General features: G+C 40.9%; 1 protein-coding gene across 1 annotated transcript in view; it reads right to left on the bottom strand.

The window, feature by feature from the left end:
• Positions 1-18054, bottom strand: part of LOC309498839 (neuropeptide FF receptor 2) — a 35268-nt gene extending 17214 nt beyond the window's left edge. Inside the window, exons 1-3 of the mRNA XM_082169777.1 lie at positions 17521-18054; positions 5381-5480; positions 3816-4716 (exon numbers count right to left, since the gene is read on the bottom strand). Of these exons, the coding sequence (XP_082025903.1) occupies positions 3816-4716; positions 5381-5480; positions 17521-17875 (1356 nt within the window). The 5' untranslated portion in view covers positions 17876-18054. The remainder of the gene's footprint in view (positions 1-3815; positions 4717-5380; positions 5481-17520) is intronic.
• Between the last annotated feature and the right edge of the window lie 414 nt (positions 18055-18468).

Consider the following 18468-nt stretch of genomic DNA (forward strand, 5'->3'; position numbering starts at 1 on the left):
TCTTGTACAAAAGTTTTCTGGCAAAGCCAGCCTCATACTGCGATTGTTCTCAACTGTCACTCATCCTTTAAATGTGGAGAACACACGCTTAAAACACACACTGCCTTGACTGGGACGTCCGCGAAAAATAAACTGCATCCATCTTCCCCTGACGTCTGGATCTTTCAGCAGCGTACATATTATTCAAACATGTTGTTTGTCCACAGCCAGGAACAGCACATCTGCGTGTCCTGACATCGCAATCTTCTTGTAAACAGACCCACTCGCTGCACATCGACTGAACACATGTGAAGCGCGTGACAGATGCGATGATGAAATGAGGCGTAGTTATCTTGCGCTTGTAGCGTAGTTGTCTACGCTGGAGGCGGTCATATGCAAACGACTGCTACGTCACTTCGTACCGTGACGTCACTTCATACCATGGATCCAGAACGAGCTGTATTTAGAGCTGGATTAAATAAATGATTCGTTTATAATGGGGAGGACGTCTTAAGCTATGAAACTTGCAGGACGTTTTAATGGTACAAAGACCTCTTATATACCAAAAGATCAAGGCAAATTTGGTTTCTCATGTCACGACCCCTTTAAACTTTCCGCGTTATTCTGAGTCCATCTGCTTGCCTGCGAGTTTGGTCTTTTATATCACTGTATTAGTCCATTAAGCTACATTAAGCATTTTATATGTCCAGCAGGGGAATCCTGAAGTATTGGGGGAAACCCTAATAGCCTGCATGCAAGTTAAGGCAACTAAACAACCAAGAGAAATATATGTCAGCCTCAAAAATGTAACATTGGATCTGTAGATCCGCATCGGGGAATAACATTATAATCTCGTTCACGGTAGAGAAAGATGCATAGGCTACACAGGAAAAGTAACCGTGAAGACACTGAATTTAACATAAAACAGCCGTCATAATAATCACAAATACACTTACATTGCTGTAAATAAGTTTTATGAATGAATGGCTTGCTCTAAGGGTGTACTCACACTAGCCAGTTTGAACCGTGCCCGAGTGCGTTTGACCACCAAAGCGCGGTTCGTTGGACTAGTGTGAGTGCTCCGAACCGTGCCCGGGCGCGGCTCGATTAGCCGGCCCTGGCCCGCTTGGAAGAGGTGGGCCAGAGCACGGTTCAGTTGGACTCGGGCGCGGTTCGCATGCAGTGTGAGCGCTAACCGTGCTGGACTCCATTGTGTTCAGTGAGAGCGCCGCTCTTCCTGTTTATCCCGAAACCGTCGCACCATAATGAAGTAAGCGTGCTCCGGCACGAATGCTGAAACCCTATGTGAGTGCAGGCCAGAGGGGGAGTGGGGAGGGGGGACAATCGTACTCGGGCCCGGTTCATGGCAACCGTGCCTAGTGTGAGTACACCCTAACTGTTGCTGGTCTTCGTCAACAACACGCGCTCTTGCACCCCCTGCTGGTGAGGTCGACTAACAGCAGATGGAGAGTATGCTCGGAAATCTACTGCTTTTCCTGCAGTTCCTGGATGTCAATGTTGAATTTACTGTCGAATTTGAACCACTTAATTTGTGGAAGCGAATTTGCAAAGCGAAATAAAATGGACCGAAAATTACCTGTTGAATAGTATTTTTAAACAGTTTGAATAGTTTGGAGGTGAAATATGAAAGGTGAATATGGATTAATGAATTTTTAAATGCATTAAAATGCAAGCATGGTTAATGCAATGCCTATTTTTTTCAAGTAGTGCAATTCAACAGGCTTTTTTATTTCAAAAACATTTGACATTATTTTACTTCCATATATTTTATTATACTTTAAAATGTAATTTATTGCTGTGATTTATTGCGAACACATCTTCCTTTTTTAAGAATGACTTAAGTGCCGTTCTTTGCTCTTTTCTCAAAGAAAAACTTAACTCCAAGTCCTCCAGAGTCGCGGCCAAAGCCGATTCGAAAGACTGTTCTCCAGCAGCAGCAGCAATTCTTTGTTTTCAAGTAGCAGGGAACCGTCGCAACTCTGTCGTCATTATGTTAAGCCCGCCCCGCCTACTCTATACATGATGTGATTGGCCTGACCCAATTTAGGTTTTACAGCTCCGAAAGTCAACGGAGAGTTGCTACTGTGCGTTCACACCGGACGCGAATAGCGCGTAAAATTCACGCCTGCCGCGTCTAGTTATACGCTTGACCACTTTGTGTTAATTCGCGCGTAGTTTGAAGCAAAATTTTCGCGCGTCAGAGGCGAAAGTTTCGAAACCCGTTGGCGGCCATCTTTTTTAGATGTTTATCGAACATTAGCGTTAGCATTCATCGAGAGAGTCTGCGCTTGTATATGCTCTGGACAGCAGAAACAGCTGCGTAGGGGACATCGTCGCTGTACTCGGGTCCACCAGACCCTCCGGAGGGTTTCAGGAGTTTCACAATTTGGTCCAGGAGCTAGGTGTAGTGGACCTAACGGTGAGGATGCTGACGAGGACAGCGTAGGCCGTATAAGGCCTCGGCCTCGAGTGGTCGCTGCCTGACGAGCCCGCGCTGTACAGCCGGAGCGAGGTTCACCCTCGCCCGCACCCACCTAATCTGTCATTTATTTTTGTTTTGATAATAAATGGAGCCAGCCTCCAAAAGTGAAACCTGTCCTGTGATTTTTTTTTTGGTTTGTATACACTAAATTGTGTTTGTTGTCTTTACATTAGATTAATAATGTTTCATATAGATATGGAATAAATTGCATTCAATACAAAATGAGTATCGCTCATATATTGAAATCGAGTTTTTATGTGAAAGATTTGCTTTGTTGTGCATTTTAGTCATATTACAAAATAATTTATTGAGGCCAAACATAAAATAACATTATAAACTGTCACTTCACCACGTGACAGCAGCAAGCAGGCTCCTGATTGGTTAACGCGGCGCGAATTGACGCAGAAGTTCCGATTTTTCAACTCGGGCGGCAGACGCGAATTCGCGTCAAACGCGTGAATGCACAAAAAGCACGAATAAAATAATTTGCGCTTAACGCGCCAGACGCTCAATTCGCGCTATTCGCGCAAACTTGACGCGCGAATGAGGCGTATTCGCGTCTACCGCGCCGCGCTCTACGCCTCATTCGCGCCGCAGGAATTTTTTACGCGCGTAACGCATCTTTGCATTGACTTAAGCCGCTTGTCCACCAGGGTCCGATCAATTTTTGTTCCGACGCCTGTGACGTTTTCGCTGCTTTTCGCGCCGGGAAAAATGTACTTTAAATATGAAACCATAGCAACGCCCATACACAAATTATCGCTGCCGAGTTTCCATTGGCTGCTGCCCCGCGTATTGACGCTCTCATTTGCATAAAATATCCACCGAAATACTTTTTTGCAGCGCCGCTGTTGACCAAATCGACGCGACGCGACCCATCATGCTTTGCGGGGGCGTTTTTGCTGCCTGACGTAGTTCCATAGGAAATGAATGGGCTTTGGCGTCGCGTCAGAAATCGAGACGCTGGTGGACAAGCGGCTTTAACATTGAAATCACTCGCGTGAACGCACCACTAGACTACCCTGGCTGCAAAATACATTTTGCTGCCGCTAGGGTGCGTCTAGATTTCTAGGCTACCGATTTGCTGCTCAAGAAACATTCCTTATTATTATCAACGTTGAAAACAGTTGTGCTTGCTTAATATTTTTGTAGAAATCATGATTTTCTTCCAGATTCTTTGATGAATAAAAAATGTCAAACAAACAGACACACAATTTTCTCTAACAAACACACACACACACACACACACACACACACGCGCATGCACGCACGCACGCACACACACACGCGCGCACACACACACACACACACACACACACACACACACACACACCTTCTCCAGATCTTCCATGATCAGATCCTGTTCTTTTATGTTCTCCTTGCCTGAAGACTGGCTTCTGTCACCATTGCCCACAGACACCAGTTCTTGGATGAGCCCTTGTCTTGGTCTGGGACCCCCAGCCTCCAGTGCACACTCCTTGATGATGGGCAAGCTGGCAGGCAATACAGCATTCCCCTGCAGTCGGTGAGAGTAGCTTCTCCTCTTCCCCGACAGGGCTGAGCAGAGCTGAAGCTTAAAGGCCGCCTTGAAACCTTTACGGAAGTTCTCATTGAAAAACCCATAGACTATGGGATTGACGCTGCTGTTACAGAACGCCAGCCAGTGAGCCAGAGGATAAAAATAGATATTAATGACGCGATGCTGATGCTCACTCAAGCTTGCGTAGTCGCTCAGCATCATGAGAGCCCACAATGGTAACCATGACAGGACGAAGAGCAGGGCCACCACTAGCAACATTTTAATGACCCGCTTCTTTTTCCGGGACACCAGTTGACGACTTTCATATCTGCTATGTTTTCCAGAGCCAGAACCGGAGCCTGAGGTCCCAACTTGGCTCACAGCGGCAGGCATTGATGTTTTGAAGAGTGTGATTCCAATCCGAGCGTACATAATGACAATCAGGGTCAAAGGTGCCAAATAAATGTTAGCGAAGAGAACTGTGGTGTAAATCTTGCGCATCTCCTGGTTTGGCCAGTTTTCACGGCACCAGTAGAAGGGTTGCGTGGTGTTGCCATCACTTAGCAAGATGGAGACCCTGTGCTCTTTGGTGACCTGTAGCATAACACCAGACGGACACATGATGGAGATAGCCAGAACCCAGATGATGACAATGATGAGGGTGGAGGTGGAAATAGTGAGCTTCTGTTTGAAGGGATAGACAATGCAGCGGAATCTGACACATTAATAGAAAACAAGGAAAAGGAAGGACATATTAAAAGGAGAAAAGAAAAGAGATGGATGACAGAAAACAGAGCAGAGGTAATTGAGTCAGAAACAGAAAATAAGTGTTTCAAGAAAGTGTTTTTTAAGAAAAAGGCATACAATAAATAAAAAAATAAGCATTTTAAAAGTTTACCATTTTAAAACTATCATTCAGAAGTTAGGGGTCTGTAAGATTTTTATTATATATATAATAAATTAATAGGCCTACTTAAATGTCATTCTTCTGCACAATTGTTTTCAAATGTTGTCTTGAACACCAAACAAGCACAGATTGATTTCTGAAAGATCATTTGACACTGAAGACTGAAGTAATAGCTTTCCATCACAGAAACAAATTATATTTAAAAATATATTTAAAACAAGAAAACAGTTATTTTAAATTGTAATAATATTCCACAGTAACAGTATATACAAATAAACTTTTTTATTTATTTATTTATTTTACAGTATTTTTTTTTTATGTGAGTGACATCTTTCAAAAACATTTTTTTTTTTATCCCCAAATTTTGAATGGTAGTGTATATATAATAATTGTCCAAAAAAAAAAAAAAAAAAAAACAGAAAAAAAAAAACAGAAAAAAAAAATATTTTGACAACAATACTTTTTTGCCCACCTGTCCACAGCGATGGCCACTAAAGTGAAGACAGAGGCGGATACCGATATTCCCTGCACCATCCCACTCAGCTTACACACCAAACTGCCAAAAGGCCAGCCTGCAGGAGAAAAGTGAAATATGAACAACAGGACAGAAATGACTTTGAATTACATAGCTTAAAACATCTTAAGAAATCACAATTTTTTTTATATAAAATGTGGTTTTCATTATAATTTTTCAGGCTCTGATCTCTCTTTTTCTCTCTCCCATTCAGTTTTCTCTCCTTATTTACTTCCTTTTTCACTAACTGACACCACTTAAAGCCGGCACTTTTTTGTGTGAGGAGTGGTGTTAACTGAGGGGATTATAGAGAAGACTGAAGAAAAGAACACAGCTCAATCACTCGGGGACATTATTGTCTTTGTTCACCTCCTGTAAGAGTAAACCCAGAAGATCCTTTTAAGAGGCTGATTAAATTTGGAGATATTGTGCAGCAGCTGGTCGACATGTGGATATGAATAATGATGTGATAGACAAGGAGGGTTTTAAAAGACAGATGGAATAAGAAGAATAGGTGAAATAAGAGAGAAAAGGAATAAGGCAGAGATTGTGAGACACAGGCCCGGCGCCACAAGGGGGCAAAAGGGGGCATTGCCCCCTCAGATCTGATTTGTGCCCCCTCAGTTTCATTTTTGTATTCATGGTTACAAATTAAATGTTTAACCTTTTGAGCGATACGGTCCCATATATGGGATTTTTATTTTGGTGCCCCTGAGAGTACGGTCCCACATATGGAATTTAGAATGTTCCGCGGCGTCACATAACTGCCAGATTCAAACTGTGCTTTTGCACGTTGGTTGGCACTGAGCCAGAGACGGACGAGCTCAGCGCTGTCATATATCACCAATATGCAGTGTTTCTAACCTCATAATGTTTATTTTAGGTTTCAGACATTTAAATATACATAAGCACTAGTAAAACAATACATTTGGAGTTTGTAAAATACACACTGATGTCTGTGGAAGCAGCAATAACAATCTATTCAAATATAATTTGCCGACATGTATTATTCATGTCAGACAAACATAATTATAATAATAATTTGTTACATTTATATAGCGCTTTTTCTGAGCCCTCAAAGCGCTTTACATAGAAGGGGGAATCTCCTCAACCACCACCAGTGTGCAGCATCCACTTGGATGATGCGACGGCAGCCATATTGCGCCAGAACGCCCACCACACACCAGCTTACTGGTGGAGAGGAGACAGTGATGAAGCCAATCAGTATAGGGAGAATCTGATGACTGACAGAACTCTCTGCAGCGCAAAGAAACATGGTGGCGCCCATCTTAAAAACCAACCTCATCCCATCTACAGCCACTCTGTCATCATTGAGCTCCTGCCTTGAGGAGATTGAGGCATGGATGAAGGCAAACTTCCTACAGCTAAATAGCTCCAAAACAGAAGCTATTTTAGTTGGTACACCACACCAGGTCCAGTCATCACCCATAACCCACATCACTTTCTCTGGTCAAAACATTCCACTATCATCGACAGTCACCAACCTGGGCGTAAGATTTGATGTTCAACTCACATTTGACGCCCACATAAAACATCTGTGTAAGACCTCCTTCTATCACCTAAGGAACATTGCTAAACTCCGTCCCACACTTGGTCTGTCAGATGCTGAAAAACTTGTCCATGCTTTTGTATCCTCGAGGCTGGACTACAGCAACACTCTCCTCTTTGGGATTCCTGGAAAAAGCCTTCAAAAACTACAATACATTCAGAACAGTGCTGCAAGGATCCTAATGAGGATAAGGAAATATGACCATATCATTCCCATCCTTCACTCACTCCACTGGCTTCCTGTCTCATACAGGATTAACTATAAAATCATCCTACTTACCCATCAATGCATTCACAGCAACGCACCCTCCTACTTAAAGGAACTACTCACAAAACAAAACTCTTCACGCAACCTCCGCTCTGGAAACAAAGCCGTTCTTCAACCACCCAGAACTAAGCTCCACACTATGGGGGATCGAGCCTTCTGCTCAGCCGCACCGCATCTTTGGAATTCCCTTCCAGAAAACCTAAGGGCTCCTCAAGCCATAGACTCTTTTAAGAAACGACTAAAAACCTATCTTTTTAAGCAAGCATTTTTTACTTTTTGCTAACTTTTTTACTTTGTTTATACTCTGTAACACTTTGGGATTGTTTTTAACTATGAAAAGTGTGTTACAAATAAAATATATTATTATTATTATTATCTCACGTTATAGATCAAGATCAAGATTATTTTTAAAGGTTTTTAAATGACCAAACACACTTACACTTACACTGAGCGTGTTTGTATCCTGTTTCCCCTGTGTCCTAGTTACCTTGATTCTCTGCCTGTTCCCTTGGATTTCTCTCCTTGCCTCAGGCCTTTTCTGTTATTGTTTGGATTGCTTGTTTGTGTATGACGCTTGCCTGGATTTGGATAACGTCTCTGGATTACCCTTTCAAATAATTGCATCTGGATCCTCAACCTTTGTGTCTCAGAGCAGTACGTGACAGAGTGTTTGGTGGATTGCATTTTCCAACACCTGAGCAGCAGATGAAATACCAAAGTTGAGGCACTTGAGAGCTGCACAAAAAGAGCTGCTTATAGTAGAAATTGAATTTGCACGGCTTCCAGCAAACGTGGGCGACGCCGGGATGGTTGCTAACAGTATATCAATACAAAGGTATTTCAAACATCTCTTTCTCCTAAGCAAAGAACGAAAAAAGACTTTGCCGTGAGTTTATCAGGGCCTTTAAAGCAGAGAACTCAGAGCCCAATTTAATTTATGCAATCTGTTGTTGGTGTAAGGCCCGCTCACACAAAATAGGAAAATCTTCCTGCCATATGTCAACACTTACTCTTACTTGGCATGGGTTTGGGAGGTGTGAAGTGTGGAGTCAATTACATGGAGTTGTTACATTTGGGGCAATAAAAGCACCTCTGGAGAGGGTGAAATGTTGGTTGTACATCATGATGTGTTGTCATTACCCTGGAAAAAAACTCTTTAGCAGCCCGCCTGCTGTAGTCTTGTTGGTGGAGACAAAACTGAGGGAGTTCAGTGTTTTAATGATATCCGCCTCTCTGTCTGCTGTAGCCAAGCAAAGAGCAGCCGTCAGAAGGTATCATGTTGCTATGTAACAGCTAAATGCACCCAGGGTAGGAAGTGTGTGCTTGGAACCGTAAGAGAATATTGCTGGTTGGCCGTAGTTCTGATGGTTGATGATTGTTACTGAGGATTCACACAGCAGCTCCCAAATCAATGACTATTAGGCTACGTTCACACTGCAGGGCTTAATGCTCAATTCCGATTTTATGAAAAAAAATCGATTTTTTTGCAAGGCCGTTCACATTTCCAATTAAATGCGACCTTTTGTGATCTCCTGTGTGAACGTGAAATGACCCAGAAGTGACCCGCATGCGCAGAAGAGTACTCAACGGTCAACGACGTCACTTGTTGTTTGCGGAAGTAGCTAAACTTTAACTGTGATTCTCTCTCTCACACACACACACACACACACACACACACACACACACACGAGCGCGCGCAGCGACCGTTACACAAGAGCCAGACAGCAGCCGCTGACCTATCTAATATCAGATTCAGCACAAATAAGTTAACATAACGTATATATAATGGCCGTGGGCTTTTATTATTATTTTTTTTAATTAACGGGCTCGTCGAGGTCGACCCGTTCGGCAGATTTACCTCAGCTCGACGAATATGCAGTCCGTTTTCAAACCGACGACTACTTCAACGCAGAATGATGACATTTTTCGCGTATCAATGACGTGCGGGTCGGATACATGCGACCTGGCCGTTCAGACTGAAGTCGCATTTCAAAAGATCGGATATGTATCGGATTTGGGACCACATACCCAAGTGGCCTGGGTCGCATTTGAAAAGATCGGATCTGTGTCGTTCAGACTGCCATGAAAAGATCAGATACAGGTCGCATAGGGGCAAAAAAATCGGAATTGGTTTGTTTAATTTCAGTGTTTGCAGTATTAGATATTCAAGTTTTTTTTTTTTTGAGTATTTTATTTTTCAGTTTTCAATTCCAGAATATACATGAAAACACAAACACACAACTCCAAACCCCTTCCCCAACTCACCCACGAACTGGAAAGAGAGGAAGAGAAAAAGTAAATAGATAAATAAAATTAATAAATAACGAAAATAATACTAATACTAATAATGATAAAATGAATTAATCAATTTAAAAAAAAATTTTTTTTTTTAAATCGAGAGGCAGGGAAGACAACAGTAAGCACTGACAACAAAGAGCTTGTAAAGACTACAACCCGTCCATCATCAGGAGCTGACAACGTGTCTATATATGCTAAATAGGGCTGCCACATCTCTGTAAAAGTATTATAGTCATTCCTGAGTATATATGTAATTTTTTCAAGTGGAAGACAGCTATTCATTTCTGAAATCCATCGTCCTATGGAAAGTTGAGAGTCCGACTTCCATGTGATAGCGATGCACTTCCTTGCAACGCACAGGGCCAGTGAGAGGAATCTCTTTTGAGCTTTTCTTAATCGTGTATCAATATTTGTAGTATCTCCTAATAAGCAGATTTGAGGATCTAATGGGAGATGTAGTCCTTGGAGTTTGGTCATGATGTCAGAGAAGTCGTGCCAGAATGTGTTAAGTTTTGTGCATGACCAAGTGCAATGTAGGAATGAACCCTCTTCTAAACTACATATAAAACACAGGTTAGGTATCTCAGATTTGTATTTATGTCATTTCTGTGGCGTAAGATAGGTTTGATGAAGAAAGTTATAATAAGTCAGCCTGTGTCTGGAATTAAGAGTGGCAGTTAAACTTTTTTGACACAATTCAGCCCAGAGCTCTGTACCCATTGTCACACCCAAGTCAGACTCCCATTTCTCCCTTGATTTATGTAAACCTGGTTTTAAAGCATCATCCATCAAGAGGGAGTACACTTTTGAGATAAGACGAGGTGTGTTACCCTCATGAAGCAGTTTTTCCAGATCGCTGAGCGTGGGTAAAGTCATTTCAGGTCCCAAAACAGATTTAAGAAATGATCTTAACTGTAAATAACAAAAGAAGTTTCTGCTGGACAGATCATATTTCCTCCTTAGGTCCTCAAAAGACATTAGGCATCCATCCTTATAACAGTCCTCCAAATGATGAATCCCTTTTTGGTGCCACGTTTCCAGGATCTTATTATCCACTGACATAGGTACGAGTTCATTCTGTTTCAATGGTGTTCTGGGAGAAAATATATTTTTTTGTCCAATATTTTCCCGGACTTCATGCCATGTTTTGATGATATGAGTCAAGACAGGGTTGTCAGTTCTTCTGGAGATAGTTAAAGGTGTCCATTTATAGATAAAGTCTGCAGGAACATTTTCTTTAAGAGCATACATTCCAATTGAAACCCAAGGTGGGACATTTTCCTTTTCAAATAAAAAAGAGAGAAGTCGCATTTGGGCAGCCAGATAATGCTTTTCAAGGTTAGGCAGTTGAAGACCTCCGAGTTTGTAGTCCCATGTAAGTTTTTCCATTGAAATCCTTGGAGTCTTACCATTCCATATGAATTGTCTAATATGTTTGTTCAGATTTTTTTAAAAACTGGATGCCACTGGAATCGGTAAGGACTGAAAGAGGTACTGCAGCCTTGGTAATATATTCATTTTAATGCAATTTATTCGGCCGATCAAAGTAATCGGTAAATTTATCCATTTCTGTAAATCCTCTATTATTCTACTAACTAGTGGTAAGTAATTGAGTTTATACACATTTTTAAGATTGTTATCCACCATAATTCCAAGGTATCTTATCCCGCTTGGAGACCATTTAAATGGACCTCTTTGCTGATGTTCAGTGTAGTCAAAATTCGAGAGTGGGAGAATTTCACATTTGTCGTAATTTACCTTATATCCAGAGACAGATCCAAATGCATGCAAAACGGTTTTTAATTTAGCAAGGGAGTCAGATGGCTTTGTTAAATACAGAATTATATCATCTGCCATAAGATTGATTTTATGTATCGTCTGGTCCACTTTCACACCTTTTATCTCTGAATCTTGTCTGATTGTCTCGGCCAGAGGTTCAATAGCTATAACGAAAAGCCCGGGGGATAATGGACACCCTTGTCTGCTCGATCTGCTAAGGGGGAAGGCAGTGGACATTTGTCCATTGGTTATTCAAGATTTTAACAACATAAACATACACATTATCATGTTTAAGTACAAGAAACCCAGGCTACGTCTACATTAGGATACATTTCACAAGTTCACACTTACGAATGATCAGAGAGTAAACGGTTATGCGTATTTGGCGTGCTGTCCGGGGGGGAGGGCTCCGAGCTCGGAAATTGGGCCCGAACCCAGAGTTCTCCCCCAATCTCTGGTTAGGAAGATAACCATGCAAGTGTGAGGAGATGGGGTGGTGGAGGGATGCTGAAAACTGTCAAGGAATATGGGTGAGTCAACTGCGTATATTTATCGGTTTAACTCATGCTGACTGAGTGGACCTGTTGATTACTGATCGATGACAGCTGGTTGGAATGACTTGATTTCTTGATCATAAGAACGTGTTCCTCCCGAACCTTGTTAATAAAACATCATTTGAAAATGGCATTTTTGTTTCAAAACACTCTGTCCACATTAGCATTTTCCACACTAAAATGTCTGAAAACACATAAATCATCTTACTGCACAGGTGTAAAACTTATTTTTGTGATCATGTTTTCTGTCATGCTTGCAGGAAAGTTGCAGGAAGATTGTAATATTTATTTTTAACAACACCATGAAAGAAAACAGCAGGCGCATGGCTGCCGTACCTAAAGATAGCTATGGGTAAAATATGTGTCACATAACTACGCATCGTTTGTCATTGTTTTCAAATGCCTCTGTTTTCACAGTCCACACTACAGCATGAAAACAGCATTTTCAAATTCATCCACAGAGAGCATCTTCAAAAGCTCAGTTTTTGCAGGACAAAAACACTGTCTCAGTGTGGAAGGAAGGCTGAAATGTAAAGAAAAAGATTTCAAATGTATCTACAAGAGAACTACAATAAATAGCTAAACAATACGTAGCTAAGGACAATTAGGGGATAAAAAGGGAATCATGAAACAAAGCAAAACTACAAGCTAAGAGTCCACATTACAAAACACAGACAAGCAATATGCCAGATGGTTGCAATTGTGAAATTTCAAAAGGTCTACTATGTGCTAGGACAGTGGTTCTTAACCTTTTTTTTACTCCAAGGCTTCCCTGGCAATCCAGAGTTCTCGCGAGAGCACAAGTTGAATTTGCTCAGCGAGTTACTCTGGTGTTGAGTAATGATGCTCTTTAAATATGCCCCTCTATCTGAGCTGCACCAATCACATCGGGTTATCTGATATAGGCGAGCCAGAGGCGAGATGACGACAGCGCTGCGACATCGAAGTCATTAGTAATCATTGCAAGATGGCTATGGATGAACACCAGTTGTTTGAAACGGCTTTGGCCGTTACAATGAAAGATTTAGACTTTTTCTCTAAAAGAGGAACAGAAGACGGTCCTCGAATCGTTCCTTTGCAGAAAGGGCGTTTTTGCTGTTTTGCCGACCGGATATGGTAAGAGTCTAATCTACCAGTTAGCTCCGCTGGTAGCTAAGCGATAACTTGTTGTGATTGGTCGTAGTGTTATCCAATTGCGTGCAGTGAGATTTTCAAATGCATGCTTCGTGCCGGACCTCGAGCTGGCAGATTTTCATTAGTCGACATCTTTTAGATATAGGTTTGGATTTCCAGGCTACTCCAAGGCCACCCTCCACTCCAAATCAATTCTCCCCTGCCCCATCTTTTTTTATACACATAACATTTGTATTATAGTATTATTACTTTTCAACTATAAACTAAATAAATTCAAGATAGATTTAAACCTTCAGTGCTCTTTCTCTGCAAATACTTTGCAAAAAAAGTTATGGCAGACAATCTTTAAAACTTTAAGTATTTTACACACAGCACAATAACAGCCATCATTTTAAGCTGTTTTTAGCAAAAACTGTGCTGTTCACTTCAGCCAAGAACCACCCTTTCTAGGATTTTTCAAGTCATTTCAATTTTGAACCATTTTATCCACACAAAACGCCAAGAATATTGGTGTCACTGTAACGATGTGGTTGAAACATAGGAGGAAGCAGGATCCACGATCCACGAAGCAGGACTCAGACTCAGACTCAGACTCAGACTCAGACACAGACTCAGACACAGACTCAGACACAGACACAGACACAGACACAGACACAGACACAGACACAGACACAGACACAGACACAGACACAGACACAGACACAGACTAGGGAACAGAAAAACATCAAGAACTCACAAAGACTGAACTAGACATGGGGCTTAAATACACAGGCAAACAAGCTAAACAAGATAACAAGGGGGCGTGGTTAATCAGAGACACCTGGGGAGACTAAGGCCACATCCACACGAAGCCAGAGCTTTCCCTATCCGATATTTTTTTTCCCCGTTCAAAAAAAAAATTCCGGAAACACGGCGTCGTCTCAAGAAATATCTGCGTACACACGAAACCACTGAAACCGACTCAAAACGATGTAGTATACATGCCAGACCAGTATGTGGCGCTGTAATTCTGCCACAGACATACACTAAAAACGGAGAAGAAGACTTGCATAAACCTTGCGCGCTGTATACAACAATAATATTAGGCACAGTAGCTTCTTTTTTTCTTTTTTCTTTTTTAATCAAGAACTTTGTTGAACAATATGAAAAACCATAAATGTAGTTGCTGTGACTTAACGGTGTCTGACTAGTTGACGCTTGGTGTGATGATGACATCATCGTTTCACAAAATATACGGATTGGCCGTACACACGAAAATGCAAGGGCGGCGTTTTCAGATTTATCCACCTTGGGACCCGGTTTAAAAAAATAGCGGTTTCAGTCTCCGATAACGCCGGATCCGTGTGGACGAAACGCCAATACGATAAAACATTTATACGTATACAGCGAAACGCTTCTCCGTGTGGACGGGCCCTAATAAACAAGAAAAACTACAAAGGACTACAAAACATGGCACAGGACAGGAAATGACAAAAGGTCCACACAAGACAAGGGGAACACAAGACAGGAATTATGACAGTCACACTGGACAGTGGACACTAACCTGTCATTTACACCCCTCATTTTATTGACCAGTCAAGACATGCAGAATAATACTTGGGCTAGCCTAGCTCCAATAAAGATAAATAAAATAATCATTGGCTTATTTTACACTGGGTTGTATTTAATCATTGTAGTAGCATTTCTGAGATGCTAAGGCACTTTTCTCAGTCGCTTAGTAAAAAGAACATCTGTTAAATGTCGTAAATGTAACTGTCATGAACCTTCTCTTCTGCCATTTGCAGGAGAAATGCTTTGAGTCAACACTGATATTCAATGCAGTCACATAATTGTTGAGGTCTGACAGAATGCTGAATACTGACAGAATGAATGCTAAAAAATACATTTAACAGTGTTACTAAATTATTAGTGTTAAAGATGAGTTCCAAATAAGCGTTAGATGATAGCAAAGGTAATCTAAATATTTTTTTAAAAATCACTTGAGTCACTTCTTACATATTTTATGTACAGTATCTCTATGTACTGTTTACATTGCATCATAACTGATAATTGAAAGTTGTTTTAGTTCTCATGTCATCTCCAGTTCTTTCTATTGTACAGAAAACATCAAAGGCTCAAAATCCCAGTAGCACCTCACTGCAGTTCACGAGATCCAGGGGGCGGAGTTGGATCCAGATCTAAGGGGTGGAGATTGGTAGGTTTAGGGGTGGGTTTAGGGATCAGGGGGTGGAGATGGGTAGGTTTAGGGGTGGGTTTAGGGATCAGGGGGTGGAGATGGGTAGGTTTAAGGTGTGTTCGACATCGGCTGCGGCTGGATGTAACCGATCGGCGAGAGTAGCCGCGTGCAGGCGGGGAGGAGCTGCAAACTGAGGCGTGAAGTCGGACACTCTCTGGTTCCCGTAGGGACCGCTTTACCACAGCTGAAGTGAAATAAATGCAATATTTGCCAAATAATACACAGATGTTTCAGAGACATTTTCATTCAATACTTTATGTACTGCTTCATACAGCGTCTGTTTGAACAAGAATAAAGTTCAACATAAGCTACTATCAATGAAGTGGAGTCTACGTTTTTTAATCAGTTTTAATTTGATAAACATGACACAATATAACATCGCAACGACATGAAAAGAATGTTTACTGTTATAAAAAACTGATTTGTGAGCTTTAGAGGAACTAAAGGTGTTCGAAAAACACGAAACACATGTGATCGTTGTCATGCGGTGAATCCGGCCAATCGTGGAACAGCTGTGTCGTCATCAGAGCTCGAGCAGCCCAGTGCAGCCGCTCTTGAGAAGCTGCGCTGGCTGAGTTCTCCGGCTACTCTCGAATCGCTCTCGTGGTACTTTGATGGCATACGTCACAGTCACGTGGCGTCGGTGCTGTATCAAGTCGGACAAAATTTCGAACCGGCATGCACTGCTTCAAGTCAGCCGCCGATCGGTCTGCGCAGAGCTGCATGAAGTCGAACAAGACTTTAGGTATATGTAAGGTGGGAGGAGTTGGATCTGGATCCAACTCCTCCCCCTGGATTTCGTGTTCTGCAGTGAGGACCAAAATCCCAAAATAATTTCTCATTATTTTAAAAGTAACAATATTAAACTGCTTTCCTGCTACTGTCTTTGCAGTATAATTTCTTCAATTCATTTCTGCATTCAGATGCTTATTAAGCTCCAGCTGGGAACACATCTCGGTGGGCAAAATTTGTGAGAACTATGATTCATGACAGCTCCATGAGGTCCATAGTGATTATGACTGTAGATTCTCTGATGGATAAGCACACTTGGTGGGCTTCGAGGTTTTTAATAATTGCATGTTAACCAGATGAAAGAAATGAGGATGCGGCCAATGAAAAATGTCATTCCTCTCTCAAGAATTCACTGAGTTCTATAATGCTCTAATGGTTATATAATGCATCCTCTTGATATGCTGATAAATTAAATGTAAATTTAGTGGCTGTGCAAGCAGCACACAAAAAAATATACAAGACAAGACTATTATATCATAGGCCTACTCATATAATTTCTCAAATGTGGCTGTTTTAGACTGCCTGGTGTTACCATGTTTGTCAACCTTCAATGAAAATTTAACACATTTAAACACATTGCCTGATTTCTCCCAAGGTTTTTTTCTCCATTCTGTCACCTGATGGAGTCTGGGTTCCTTGCCACTGTTGCCTCTGGCTTACTTAGTTGGGGACACTTGATATTCAAAAGTATTATTGATCTTACTGTACTGACGCTGTTGTATGAATGAACTGAACTGAGCTGGTCGATGACATATTTTTTTGCAGAACTGCTTTATAGATGAAATTACCTTATTTATTAATTGATGATTTTAACAACAGAACTGAATCAACACCAAACTGACTGCAGCTGTACAACAGCCCGAAAGGCATAATTTTCCTATATTCACTGTGAAACTGCTTTGAAACAATCTGTATTGTATAAAATGCCATATAAATAAAGGTGGCTTGACTTGCCTTGACACTTTTGATGTCACCACTGACTGAACAGTGGTGCCTTTGGCTTTATCAAACTATCTTTGAATAGATCTAATTGGCTTGTTTATTTTGCAAAGCATCATGGGAATGTGCTGTTTTGGTCTAACATTCCTGTGTAGTGAATTTAATGGTGTGCTGTTGTGACGTTTAAGCTTGTTTTATGTCTCTACTGTTGTGAGTTCATCTGTCCTGTGTTTCCTGTGACATTATATATTTTTTGAATAATTATACCTATATAATAATACATAATAAACAATTAAACGTTAACTATAGTATCATTTCAAAGCAATTGTATTGGGATGGAAACTATCTACCATGGTGGTCATAGCAGCAACAGAATGACTAATATTTGGAGGTAATTATGCCTAGACGGTGAACTGTGCAAAATAATATTTACTGTAACTAATTAGATAACAACAATTGTTTTGTTTGTTTAAATTGAATTCAAGTAAACAAAGAAAACATTTGATCACAATAGCAAGAAGGGCCTTACCTGTGATGATGTTGTCCACCAATGTTGTGGGCATGCAGAAGATTCCAACCAACAGGTCACTGATGGCCAGGTTGAGAATGAAGAGATTGGTGACCGTACGCATGTTCTTGCTCCTTAGCACGATAAAGCACACCACTCCATTTCCCACCATGCACACGATAAAGATGAGGAGGTAGGATACAATGAAGATAGCAGACACCAAGGGCTCGTGCAGATAGAAGTCCACATAGATGATGTTTGGATAATGATATTGACGAGAGGAGGTACGGTTCACTGAGACATTGTGGCCGTCCTCCACAGGAGAGAAAAATAGAGATGATGTAGTGGAGTTGGGGTCCAACAGTGTCATCGCCATCTTTCTGAAGAGAGAAAAATAATTAATTAATTCATGAATGAACTAATTAAAAAATGATTGACCTTTCCTACATTTCAAAGCAGGAGTGTGAGATAATTCAGACAAAAATATGACACAAAAGGTGATTAGGCTAAAAAAGATTTCATACCTTTTTAAAATATTCAAGTAGCTATTCAGTAAGGTACAAGGCACGCCGGGGTAAAAGGCACCTTTGATATAATTTCCTCTAAACCAGATGGCACAAAAATGCTGTCGGGGCTAAAGGCACAATAATTAACATGATAATAAATAACTGGCTGACCTTTCCATTTGTTGACATGACATGGTTACATTCAGATGGGAAATTTCATTTAGCTATTAAGTTGGGTGTCCAACTTAGAGATAATCACCATATTTATAATGAAACCATAATATTTTTTAAAATATGACATTAATCATATCGTATAATAAAATATAATTTATTGTTACTACTGTAAATCTATATTAAATTATGGGATCTCCTTCAATGCTTTCCGAATCATTACTTTTTAAAGTAATTTTGTTTCTGTATTTTTTTAAACATATTTTTATTTTAACATTTTAATGACAGTATA

The sequence above is a fragment of the Leuciscus leuciscus genome (assembly GCF_965113295.1).
Source record: "Leuciscus leuciscus genome assembly, chromosome: 5".
Lineage (NCBI taxonomy): Eukaryota > Metazoa > Chordata > Actinopteri > Cypriniformes > Leuciscidae > Leuciscus > Leuciscus leuciscus.